General features: G+C 44.9%; 1 protein-coding gene across 1 annotated transcript in view; it reads left to right on the top strand.

The window, feature by feature from the left end:
- Positions 1-13,868, top strand: part of gli3 (GLI family zinc finger 3) — a 93,061-nt gene that overhangs the window by 41,003 nt on the left and 38,190 nt on the right. Inside the window, exon 4 of the mRNA XM_083936270.1 lies at positions 9,432-9,537. Coding sequence (XP_083792396.1) covers positions 9,432-9,537 — 106 coding nt within the window. The remainder of the gene's footprint in view (positions 1-9,431; positions 9,538-13,868) is intronic.

Genomic DNA, 13,868 nt, shown 5'->3' with positions numbered 1-13,868 from the left:
GGGCTGAGTCTGAGGGTATAAGTGAGACAGAGGCATCAGAAAAAAAGAGAAGAGCCAGAGAGAGTGGAGAAGAAGAAGAAGGGGGGGGGGGGGGTGTAACAAAGCAGAAAATGAAGAGAGACATAAAAGAATGGGAGCTCAAGGAGGTCAGGCCCATCACAGGCTTTAGTGTTGCCTTTAAAGATGCCTGGGACAGGTGGCAGCTCCAGACAATCTCGCACCACAGAGCAGCATCCTCTCAGGAGGAGATAAGGGATTCCTCCATCCAGGCACCCTCATCTCCCTCCTCCTCCCACCTCTCCTTCACTCACGCTCTCCACCTCCCTTATGCCCACCCGCCTCCCCTTCCTCCCATCTCGGGGTTCTCCCAGACAGGCTGCTTTGATGTGGCTCAGTGTGAGCGGGCAGCTGTAGGCCACGGGGCTGCAGCAGCGCTGCTGGGCCACTGGGCCAGCGGACCGTTGGGAGCCGACTCGAGCGCAGCTCAATCAGTGGGGCTCTCCGATGCCCGGCACTTTCAGGTCTCATTAAAGCGCTCCGGCAGGGTTAATCCTCTTTAAGGTTTACATGGGCCCCAGTTTGTCTCTCTGCCCAGGCTGAGGGAACCCCTGGGCGCCACCTGCGTGACAAAGACCCAAATCACTGTGACACAAGTTCCCTCCGTCTGTTGCCTCACTCCTCCACTCCGCTTGTATGCTTTCCTCTCTCTTCCCTCTCTCTTCCCTCTCTCTTCCCTCTTCCTCTATGGCTCTCACTTGCCTTCCCCTGTGCATCCTGCCTCTTCTCTTCTTTACTCCCCTTCCCTTGATAGTACCTAGGCCTGGTTGTAAGTCTTTTAGGATTATTTGGGTGGAATATGTTGACGGGGATGCGGTAAACGGATTACAACTTTGTCCTTGTTTTTGGGATGCTGTGAGGAGGGAAAGAGGAAAGATCAGGAGGACGCACTTTGAATAATGAGAGAGGCAAAGAAAAAGAGAGAGACATAGCAGGATTAACTGAAAGAATTAGGAAGACGATGCAAGAGTGCGAGAGAGGGTGAAAGAGAGGCTAAGGTGACAGCAACGCAGAGAACCCAGAGTGAAAAGGAGAGTTCCAGCTGTTGTTGCACTCATAAGACATAATTGGTCCAGAAGCGTCGACCCCTGTCTGGCCCTGCAGAGCCCAGCAGCCATTTGTCTGATTGCTGTGACACCGGGCTTTGTCTTTGCTCTGTGACACACAGTTTCCTCCATTAGCCCAAATAATGGCCACGTACCTCTAGAGGCCTGCACAGACTTTGTCTAATGTCTGTATGGGTTTGGTGGAAAATAGAGGCATGGACTTACAGTACAGGGGGAAATGCCATTTGAGTGTAAAACATATTAAAAACTGCACCGGTGGTTTTGAATGTTAAGCTTGTAGAATCACCTATGCATGATATTCCAAAGGATACAATATGTTCTTGGATGGATTTCTCGCCTTCCAGGCAGTGCTGGTTTCCACTAATTTTTACCACATGAAAATCAGCTTGCAACCCTACTTGAGATAGATGATGTAGATTCCAGAGGGTGTTCTCAAACCGCAACTATTATAATGCGAGAGCCAACATGCAACATCCACATCTCTTCACTTCAATGCAACATTAATGCGTTGCTTTGCCCTTGAATGAACCACTGAGGAGAATTTCTAAAACGTCTACTTCTGTGAACCACATTACCATTCGATAATACACAATTTTGACATCAAAATAAAGGTGACAAAATGCACCCTGTGATGGATTACCACTGTTAACCAAGAACCAAGTCCCTGCAAGTTGACATTCATAGCACACGCTATGAATTGAGAACAATGGCTATGTGAAAATGTAATTTGTAAGCAAAATTACATTAAAAATGACAGTGACCTCTCACTATGATTCAAAATTGAGAATCTGTCCTGTTTCCCCAAACGGTGTCCAGTCCAGTGTGTTATTATAATGCAGGTGTATTAGCCTCACAGTCGCTATCACACAGCCGCATGCAGTTTTAGTATCACCTGCACAGGGAACCAGGGAGGAGCTGTGACACAAGACTATAGAGGGTCAGTCTGTCACAAGGTAGCCTGATACAGCTGTGGCAATCATAACCACTGTCACTGATATGACCTTGGCTCATATATGGATCAGAATAAATGATAATACATTTATAGGAGCTTTAAAAAACAGATTGTGGGCAAAATACATCTTTTCATTTCTCCTGTGACTCCAATTCCTAAATAAAGATCTCAAAAAGGATCAAACCCTAAAGCGGCCTTGTATCTGAGTAGAATGAATCACACAGGGGGGGAACTGAAGCAAAATAAATGTAGCAAAGTCCTGGTGAGTTAACCTGAGGTTTGAATCAACTCCCTTCTCTCTGAGAGGTATCACTGTTTGGAGAGGAGGAGATAGACAGATGTGAGAGATAAAGACAGAGAAAGGGAAAGAAGTGTAGCTCAGTGTTTCAGCTACTAAACTGCTGTGTAAATCTCTCCCCGGCTGGGTGGGGGAGAGGAGGCTGGAGGATGAGGTAGGGTAGAGATGGTGTTGGGGGGAAGGGGGGGGACCAACGCATTGCGCTTTGTTCTGCTCCCCAGCTTATCCCAATCTGGAGAAATTCACCAAATGTAGGAGATAGATTGGTGCTCCACAGAGGCCTCGTGAAATAACCTTCACTCCCTGATCCACACTGGGATACAGGGAGGAATGGGAGGCGGGGAAGGGAAGGGAAGGAAAAAAAGGGGGCATAACTGGGGGTTGGATGGTGCTGGGGGCCCCTGGAATAGTTGTGTGCGTGCGTAGCTCCAGTCTATATAACAAGGCAAGGTTCCTCATGCTGGCGTGCAATTTGTTAAGATGCACTCAGTTTGGTAAATGTCTTACAGATGCTTGAGTTCCATCAAGATGTTTGCGTGACTTATGGAGAAGGGAGGAGGTAGAAGAGATCTTTGGAGGAAAGCCTACATCTTTATCTTCATCAAGCTGGTCGCCGAAATCAGGCTTTTGTATCTTATTTCCGAAAATATCCTGCAAATGGATGCATATTTTGCAGGGGACATTCATCTGTTTAAATTTTTAGATTAAGTTTGGCAGGCAATTGTTGCACGTCAAGTGGATGCTGTACTGGTGGGAGGAAAAATGATTCTGAAGTTAACTTTGTAAATATTGGCACAAAGCGATAACCTGCTTGAACATTAGGTCCCAGTGCAAATATGCACAGACTTGTAGAACCACGAAGAGAAACGATGGGCATTTACCGACTTGTTCAGTCTAGACAAACAAATTACTTCTGACAGCGAGTAGCGATGGAATGTATACATGAACAGAGAGTCTGTTATCGTGCATGGCTGGCGTTTCTCTCTTTTTTTAACCAATCACTCTCTCTTCTGTTTTTCTTTTCCACTATGTTAATTATAAAGAATGTTTATGTTTAAGGGTGTGAGAGCAATTGAGCAGAGAGAGACGGAGAAAGCGAAAAGCGGAGGAGAACACAGCGGAGGAGAGAAACAAATCTATTGATTGACGGAGGAACAGCACAGAGTGTGAACTGTCAGCTTTGTGTATATGATGAATGGCAGAGAGATTGGCAAAGCAACACTTAACATTCCTCTGTTATTTAACCTCTCTGAATAAAAGCTTTTTTCTGTTCTAGCTCCCAAGCATCGGATACAGTAGAGAAAGCTCCGCACAGCAAGAACATTAGGCTAATTTATACAGCGGTAATTAGGCCATTAGACCTGAAACAATCTGGGACCTGTAATTAAAGCAAAGCGCTTCAAAAGTCAACAGCAACTCCCATTGAGCTTAGCTAAACAGTCTCCGAAAGTGTTATTTACATGTCCAAACAGCTTGAGGTCCCAGTGTAAGCAAACATGATGAGAGACGGGGTGTGAAGGGATTGATCAGAGGGGGAGAAAAAGAAAAAGAAGAGAGCCAGCATCCAAACTATTTCTACTCACAGTCTGAATGGTGGCGTTGCATCTCCTTTGCTTATCAGCCAGATACTTGTAGCAAAGTAGGCACATGCTAAACACTCATAGTCTTAGCTGTCATATCTGTCTTATACATCTGTGTTTACTAAAAGATAAAAAGCCCAAGTGTAATTCATTTTTATGATGAATTGATTCCTTTATCTATGCTTGTATATATTTGTTATAAAATACTGCATCCTGGAGAAAACTCTTGTGTTTTGATTTTCCACAACTTTGATCAAAAACCCGATGCTAACAGATGTCGTAGAGGGGGAAAGGCTAAGCTTAATGATGAACTTAACTGCTGTACATTAGCTATTCCCAGCATGGAGTTGAATATTTGCTTTTTCATGGAATATTAAAATAGTTTTCATGGATATGTCATGGTCATATGCAAAGTGTGCCGATGTTAATTTTACAACCTGTTCTCACTCGCACCTCATCAAATACGGCAGCTTGGTCAGTGCCTCTTAGCATCTGACTGAGACACACAGTAGTTGTGTAAAGAGCGACGAAAGTCAGCCAAGCAAACAGTGCCAAAGTACCCGTAGGAAGGAAGTGGGGTTGGAGGGATGGGTCAAACAAACACAGGACTTTGACCCAGGAGACGAATGTTCCCGTCCTGTGTGAGACCTAAAGTCAGCGTTGACTTATTTGAAGTTACGTAAATACCATCACATACAGAAGTCACCTAAAAACATGCGTATTTTAACCCAAAAATCTTTTCCTAAACCTAACATATGAATAATGACAACAGTGACGTACCCAGGGTGTGTTAAAAAGTGACACCAAGGGCTCCTGACCAATCTGCAGTATTCGAGTTGTGGGGTGACTATCTGTTTTTTTAATTGGGTAAACAGTTTGGGACCACTAGTATAAATATCTCAAGGTGACATCTCCAGGAGTAGGTAAAAAAAACACCAGCAACAAAATACACCCCGAACTGCATTGTCCTGGGTTTTTTACAGTAAAGTCATGTACATGTTCTTGTGTTCTCTCCCAGAAACGAGCGTCACAAGTTGCACACTCGCAAACACGCAAACAGCAAAAGTCTGTAGCATCTTTCACACGTTCTGCGAAGTGTTGCACAGTTATGGTGTAACTACGGGGCCTCGCTGCAGACGAGCGTGCCTGAGCAGTGAGATCATGAGTGGGGAGAGAGGTGGCATAATGAAATCTGGCAGTCGCAGCCCCGGCACAGGCTTCATATGTTCCACATTAGCAATTCACAAACCTCTGGAGCGGGCCCCGGCATCCCTTTTCTCACTCCGCCTTAGTCGCTTATGACAATCTGTCACTGGCTCTTTGTGCTCTCGCAGCAGAGCGTCGATGAGAAGTGTGGTGTTTACGGAAGAGCGTTTGGTCCTCGGCTTCAGGGTGACACTGTTAGTGCGGAGTCAGTGAACCCTTTGCCAGAGCAGAGGAGGAGCCCAGGTTTAAGCAGTCAAGACAATGAACTCACAATGCTGAGATGACAACAAAAGAGAAAGATGAGAAATTGTTTGTGTATTATCAAAAACCCAAATCAGAATTGTGAGTGACAGCTCAAATTCTCCTAAAGTATCACATCACATGCGTTCCAAAGCACAGTGACCATCCTTTGTGGTAAAACTGCCATTATGAAAAGGAGATTAACCAATGAGGATATTGCAAATGATGTGCTTTAGGCTTTATCCTCCTTTGTCCTCCCCCTTCTTTTGAAATGATTCAAGTGTCCAATAAAGGACAAGGCAATTACCATCCTCTCTTTAATGAAGGGGAAGCTGGCTTTTGGTCCTGAGCATGGTGTGTTTGTGTTGAATTAGAATTAATGAGCCTGGTCAAAGTTTGTCTCTAATTGCCCTTTCATTGAGACCCATTTGTAATCATGTCTTAATGACTTCCATCCCTTTTCCTAAAAGAATAATAAAAAAAAGGTAATAAAAGTGAATACTGCTGCTCTGGAGTCATTAAAATGTTTGAGAAGAGTTCTGAAGAGCTGATGAATTGGTAGGAAAAAAAAGTTCTATGTTTCAATAGATGCGTCTCCAAAAACTTTGCAAACTTTGATATGATGTGTTCCTGACTTTCAGTGTTTGATTGGTGCTTTATTGCCAGCGGCGGTTTACCAAATGCAATCAGGACAAAACCGTTGTGATTACACTGTCTTTAGGAATGCTGGAGCTGCTGTGGTGTGTGGCCGCAGTGGGAAGGTAAAAAAATTGTGACGCGTGTGTCTGCTTTCTATGTGCCTTCCAGCTGTATTCTGTATTAGAGAGATGAGAATACCCCTGAATATCCAGAAGAGCAGGGGCAATTTAGTCCCGGAGTAAACAGTAAAGAGTCCCTACAGGAAACACTGGAGATGGATTGCAGGATGGAGTCTCTCCCCCCTCTCTCCTTCGCCCTCTGTTCTTTTGCGACTGTATACATTCCCTCCAGTGACACAGGGCTGTTTGCCTCGCTAATGGAGAGCCGCGCTGGCGTAAAAGAGGTGGCAGGCTCTATTTAGATAGGGCCATGGTAAAGTAAACTTTGGAGTTGAATTTAAATAAACCTCAGCGGAACGGTTTGCCATGCAGCCACAGCGAGCGAAGCGGAGGGAGGGAAGGAAAGAGTGATGAAGGAGCAAGAAAAAAAAAGGCGTCCAGTCTAGGCACATGGCTGTGCTGAGTGAGGAGCTCCAGAGACATAAACACAGTGGAGATCTGGGTAATTCAATAAGGAGTAGCGGATGTGGGAATGGAGGTGTCCTCTGTGGGGGTGAAAGGGTGGGGTCTTTTAAAAATGATTTCACAGTTTGTAATCTCTACAGTCATCCCTCATTACCCAACAGGACAGTTAGTGTAAAGTTCAAGTCATGTGGGCGGGGATCGGTAAGATCAGATGTGCTACCATTGAGCCAGAACACAGTACATACTGTAGACCTCGGTAAAATGAAGGTTCGTTTCCGAGTCTGACAGCCAAGGGCCGACAGCCCAGAAGCGAAGCTGTGGAGAGTAAACAAAGCAGATTCTGCCCTTGTCTACCACCAGCACATCGCTCTATCCCAGAAACCTCTCTTCTTCTCCCCCCCGCCTCCCTCGGTAACTCTGGAATCAGCCGAGGTGAGCCAAGCCAAAACTGAGTCATCAGGAGAAAACTATCAAACAGACAGAGACTGAGTGGTCAGATACATGCCAGAGCCTTTTACCACTTATCTTTGCTATTGTGAAAACAGGATGAAAACCCTTGTATTTGTTCTAGAAGTTTTCTGTTTTACTCACACTAAGCAAACCCCTAATGTGCTCTAATATTCAGTGATTTTCAGGGTGTATTTGGGAATATAACACCATAAAAATGTATTCAAAAGTCAACAGTGAATTGCTGCGGGGATGAAATATTGTTGTAGGCTAACGGAGAAGTTAGCATAACCCCGGTTCCCTCGAGAAAATACCATCCATTGGATTTTTGCAGTAAATAAGTTTCGTGTTAAGTTCAAGTTTATGATACTTTCTGTTCAGCAAGATGATCATCTTGAGTATAAATGCAATCGGCAAAAGTAAAAAGCTATAAACGAACAACATCCCGATCTCATGAAGCTTCGCTAGCTTCCACCTGATTTAACGTGTTAGCCACTACTTAAGACGTGTACGAGCATCATAATTCAAGAGTGGGATATTTACATACGTATTTTATGTCATAGAACAAACCAATCAAACCAAAAACCCATTCAAAAAGCACTCTGAGAGTTTTAGAGCTCATTCCTGCAGCGCTCTATTTCACTTGAGTCCTCTAGACTTTTTCTACTTCAACTTCTCCTTTATTCATTGTCACTGCTACAAGACCTCGAAATATGTGCCATCACATCACAGGAGAAGAAGTCCTCATTCAGTAGATTGCATCAGAAAAAGCTGCTTTTCTGGGGATATCAACACAGGAAAATAAGGCGTCGGCTGTTGCATGTCCACCTCTTTAGCAGGTTTGTGTGAGGCTTGCTGTCTGTATGCACGTTGTATGGGGTGCCAGTGTTTAGACTTAATGAGGCTCTCCACCAGCATGTCAAAGTCAATATTCATGTCATGGGGAATACGGTGAAAACAGCTGTATAATGTTAACTTTGGCTTAAGAGAGAGCTTTCCAAAGTCTCTAAAAGTCAGGGTATTCTGGCCTCGGCTTCTTCAATTTTGACAATTCTGTTTTGTCTCTCAACTTTATGGAAAAGCAATACTAAATCCTCAGAGTACCTCTTTAAGACTGTAGGATTACAAACAACGCCAAACTGATCCCCTCTTAATTGTTGCTGTGTTGGCCCAAGCTGGCAGTGATCCCATTGAATGAATGTGTAATGAGGTAAGCAGACCTGAGAGGTGCTGGGGGATCAACACCTGCTGCGTTCGCCTGGCGATGCAGCTGCGTTTGGCATGGAGCGACTCTCGCAGAGCTGTCGGGCACCCCACCGTTTGGCCATCTGCCCTCTTGGCACACACTTCCAAATGTTTACAAGCAAAAAAAACACATAGCCAGCAGCCTCAGAGACTTGCTGCGTGAAGGTATGCAGATGTTGACACATGCTTCGCCTCAGGGTGGTGATAGGCGACTTGGCAATGGTCTCAGTAACAGGCAATAAAGTGACATGTGTTCATATAGTACTGTATGTGAATGAAGTGATTTGTTGCTTTATGGACGCGTGTGTGTGTGTGGGTGTGTGCGTGTGTGTGTATGTTCGTCATTTGCAGTTTCTGTGTTTCTTTACAAGTTTTAACCCATTCCAGTTTCACAACTCGACCCTCAGCATTTCAGCAAGATTCCCACTCACGGTTTGCTCGTCGCAACTTGTCCAACAATGGATGTACAGTTGCAGCACAAAATTCCAGCTTTAGTTTTTGAAGATTATGGTGTGGAGTGCAGTTAAGGTTGGAAGATGACTGCATGACTGCATCTAGTCAACAGTTTCAATTTCAGGGGTAAAAATAGAGAAAGGCTTGGAAGAACATATTATGCAAATGTTTTAATGTTTTATCTGGAGGGAGAGGAAAAAAATAGAAGCCTTTCGATTCTCTCTGGCAGTTGTGACAAAACATTGAAACAGAATAATAGGTGTTTTTGTTCTTTTTTTGTACATTTCATTGGTTATACTTCAACGTTATCCTTTGTACACAACCACATTATGCTCGGTATGGTGAGAAACGTGCCATTTGGCTGCTTTTCTTAAGGTTATTTGCCGCTGTTTATTTTTGGGTTCTATCAGCCTTGAGACATTTTACAGTGACTTCCTTAGCGAACATTTTGGAGCGGTGCAGCTTTTAGTTGAGTGCATTTAATGAAGTCTCATTTGGGTGGGTCTGCAGAAAGATAGCCATCAACCGCTGCCTTTCATTATAGCTGCTATTTAGATTAGCTGAGGAGAGAATAAATTCACAAGACGATAAGTTTTAGAGGATCTTACAAAGCGTAAAGAAATATAACTTGTATTTATTTTCTCTTCCTGTTATCCTTAACAGATTCACCGCAGTTCTTCCCGACCTTCCATCCTCCTGTGCCAATCGACGACAGACATACCCAGGGACGGTACATCTACGAGCCTTCTCCTGTGCCCCCTCTTCATGTGTAAGTCGAAGCAGTGGCACGCACACACTCAACCAAAATACCGCCGATCATCACTGAGAACGCATTTGATTCAGCTGCATCACACGCGTCACTGGCGAGCTCTTCAACTCTCCTAATGGTGATACGAATCAAGCTCCTGAACTTCCTTCCGCCTGTGGGCGTGGAGCATCTTCCTCGTGGTTGCCGGGGCGCCTCTCTTTGCCTTTCAGGATCAAAAGGCCACGGCCCTGTACATGCGCAACATGATCCGCATGTCAGAGACACGCAAATGAACATGTGTCAGAGACGCGGAAACGAGAGTAGGGCGAGGGAGAGCCTGGGAGCGAGCGAGTCTCGTAAGAGCAGTGATCAAGCCTTGTCAAGAGAAGGAAGGACTGCCTCTGCTGACATCTATGCGTCTCTGACAGACACAGATGGGCTCCTGACATGTAAACCCTATACTGCTAACCGCCCCGCCTCATCCAATCACATACACGCACAGGCTATCAAGTATGAAGTAAAGTAAAACATGGTGTCATGCCTCGTAAGAGAAAGTGGTAAGTATTTATAAGCAGGGGAAGTCTTATTACAGTAGTCTCGTATTTCCCTGGAGTGCTTCTGTCGGTGCTGGCCAGGTCAGCAGAGAACTTCAAAGCATTCCCTTAGCTCACTCACTTACACTCACGGACAAATTACTTTTTCTCTACACTTTTTAGTCACCCTCTTTCTGTCTCTTTTACTTTCTCCATCATTTGTATTCTCCGCGTCCAAACAGTGAGCACCACCAGGAGATGCTTCACCGTCCTTGCGGCGCTTGTTTCCCTACCCGCAGACATGAAGGAAGCGATCATGGCGCGACGAGGACAAATTGGATGGGGCAGCTACTTGGGCCGCATTATGTTTGATATTCTTCATCATTATCAACTCCCCCCCTTCTCCTCCTCAGGAGTCATATCTCTCCCTCGCTGATGTGCCACTAAGCGTAATGAATTTTTTATGCCCCCCCCCTCGCATCCCCACCTCCGGCCCACCCTACCTCTCAACCCCTCATCTCCTGCTCAGGGGCTGCAGCAGAGGGAAGAAAAAAAAGGGGAGAGGGGAGGAAATAAAAAAGGGAGGTGATTGATGTCCCGTGTCACTGCAAACAAAATGGCAAATATAATTTAGCATTTAGCTTATGCAGAGATAATGGGGCGAACACGCACCGGCAACACAGGCTCGAACAAACAGCCTGGCTTGTTATCCGTCAGGAGTGCTTTGGTACGATCTGGAGCACAGGTTAGAGGAGGGGGAGGAAAGAAATGAGGAGGGGGTGGAGGGACAACACGGAGCCGGGGAATTGAATTAAGGGGGAGAAGTTACGTAGCGCCGGTGTCTTCAGTCACTCTGTCCGGACAGGCGTTATCTGTGCGCTTGGTTTGCTGTCAGTGGAAACACGGGCGTGCTCTGCCACGCTACTTATGGCCTATTTATCCAAGCCATTAAGCATAGAGCTGTTTAATATGACATTACACTGAGGGAAGCTATTTGTCATTATTATAAGACAGCTGTTTAGTGGCCAACCTTATTTAAATCTGTGAAGTCACTGTCACACGTGTTATCTACCAACTTACGTGGGTTTTATGCAGAAACTATAAATCTTTGCACAGGGAAGCAACAATATTGCCTGCTTGATTAAAAAAGCAGCACTGAATTCCTCAGTGAGAAGAACCACTCATCAGTTGCGGTATTACATCTGGGTCTAACCACCTGATGGCAAATTAGAGTTAATTACACTTCCAGACTTTGTGCAAGCTTTCTAAACTTTACGAACGTAGCACTACAGCCAGGATTTAAAGGTGATGCATTCGGCTCAGTAATGTTGCTTGTAGCCAGACCGAGCAAACAGAGGCAGTCAACGTATAGCTGTCGCTTCAGGGAAATGGAGGACAGGAGGCGGCTTATGGAGAAATATTGAATTGTTTTAAGACAAGTTCTCCTCGGTGAGCAGAATTAATCGTTATTAACCCTCTCAAAGATATGCCTAAGTACACAGGGACTATTATTGCAGTACTTCCCCATGCAGCCTCTCATTACGGCCTGTAATTACAGTTGGGTTGGCCCTGCGGCAGTTCCATCAATCCAGCCAGCTTCCCCCTCCGCCACGCACACAAGCCAGTCAGCACTGGGCGTCTGTGTCCAGAGAAAAACACGGCGAACGCCCAGCAGCTTGTTTCCTCTCCGCCAGAATGACACATCCACCATCCATTCGTGGCAAATGAACAGAATCATATCCTATTACTGTGAAGGACCTAATTGAAACATGTTTATTTATGGCCCCCGTTTTCAGGCGAGGAGCGTGCGTTAGCAGCGCAGCTAACGGGCTCGAGCGATATGAGGCAGTAGAATTAAATTAAAAGCTCATAAAATGAAATATGCTCCATATTAGCTGTTTGACACTTAATTTGCCTTCAAATGAGCAGAGGAAATCACAAATTAACTGTCCTTTGTTTTTTTCCGTCTTTACCTCACCTCCCCTATTAGGCAAGGGAGAGCGCAATTACAGACAGAGGCTAATCGTTTAGTTTATGAATTCTTGTGGGGAAGGTACCAATGTGCCATTCAATATTAAAGCCGCAGGGTCAGGAGGGGGGTGGGGGTCCTTTCTTGTGGGTGCCTGCTTTACTGAGGAACTCGTATATTCACATGGAAGAGAGTTTCAACAACCCCAGTTTGAAAAGAAACCAATGCCAACACTCTTTTTACGAGTTTCCATAACCTTCCAACATAACTCCTGAACTGATCCAGGACCAGCAGAAGTCTTTGCTGTCCTGAAGCTAGTGCTTTTTTACTCTGGAAACGTCTGACCTCCAGCTTCAACCGAAAAGGAGAAAGAGTGCTTCGTGCTCCAGAGAAGATGCTTCCTGCTTAAATAAACACATTGATCGGTGAAGAACAGGCGCTCCATGGGAGCTCTGGTCCCCTCTGCCACCACCATTGTCAGGGACTGGCTTAATGGGAGTTTGGGGGTGGGAGGTCGGGGCCAAGAGAAGAGACCGCTCCTTTCATTGCAGCTTTATTGCCTGACCACGGTACACAAGCAAAACAAAACAGCCCTCTCACGCGGCTCAGCACCGGCTCTCCGTCACCCGGAGACCGCTCAGAACAAACAGAGGTATTCGTCACAAGTCAATTATCAGCATCAGAGTTTACTCTGGAGTGCCCGGGCCCTCGTGCTGTGAATGGGGCCACTAAAACAACAAAACAGTCTAATGGGATAAGCAATTGACTCACAACCTTTTCTCGCAGTTACCGTATGTGGATTTAGGAAAGAGTTAGTCAGACAGAGTTCATTTAGGAGTGTGAGAAGTTTTAAAGCAAATAGACTTCAGCTTTAACTTTTGTTTTTCAATTTGATTGTGGTTTTGTGATGAAATCTATAAAATACAACTATATATATATACTAAATATCAAAAGAATTTGTTGAAACATCTGAACTTTTAAGCAAATGTTTCAAATGACTTACAACCACAAAATCAAGAAGATATATATATGTATGTATATATACATACATACACACACACACACACATATATATATGCATATACATACACACACATATATATATATATACACACATGTTTATTTAAATACTGCATATTTCTTCTGTCTTAAAATTTATATTGAAAACATCTGATGCAAAAATTGCCATTTTTTCAGAACTGCATTAAGAATATTTGAAGGGATTTAGAAAAATGCAACAAGCTAAGACTAAAGATGCCTGAAAAAGAAGAGATTTTATAGAAAAGAAATCTCAGTGTGTGACTCATGAATAAAGTTACGGCCTGTATTTTCTGTCAGTGTGGAGGTAGCGTGCAGCTGGGGGCTGTCAGGGTGTGTTTCCCAGCCTGTGTGGTTATTTCATTCAGGAGTGTGTTTGTTCAGCTGTGGGCTCCGGCCTGACTGGAAGGTATTCTGAAAGGTACCAGGGGAGAGAGAGGGAGAGGGAGAGAGAGAGAGAGAGAGAGAGAGAGAGAGAGAGAGAGAGAGAGAGAGAGAGAGAGAGAGAGAGAGAGAGAGAGAGAGAGAGAGAGAGAGAGAGAGAGAGAGAGAGAGAGAGAGAGAGAGAGAGAGAGAGAGAGAGAGAGAGAGCTGCTGCACGTCTCTGTCAACGCAGCACAACCTCAGCTCTGAAACGATGAACCAGGAAGGAGTTAATTGACTTAAGGCTGCCGCTTTTCATGCAACGATTGCACCAAAAAACCTGAGTGAATCACCTTTTATGTTAACCTCTAGATTTTATTTTCTGAAGGCACCAGAGATTCTCACCAATTTCACACTGTTTCCGTACACCAACCCTCCCTCACCGTCCC

This window comes from Echiichthys vipera (genome assembly GCF_963691815.1).
Source record: "Echiichthys vipera genome assembly, chromosome: 21".
Lineage (NCBI taxonomy): Eukaryota > Metazoa > Chordata > Actinopteri > Perciformes > Trachinidae > Echiichthys > Echiichthys vipera.
The sequence above is the reverse complement of the archived record's forward strand: the minus strand, read 5'-3'. Positions and strand labels throughout refer to the sequence as shown.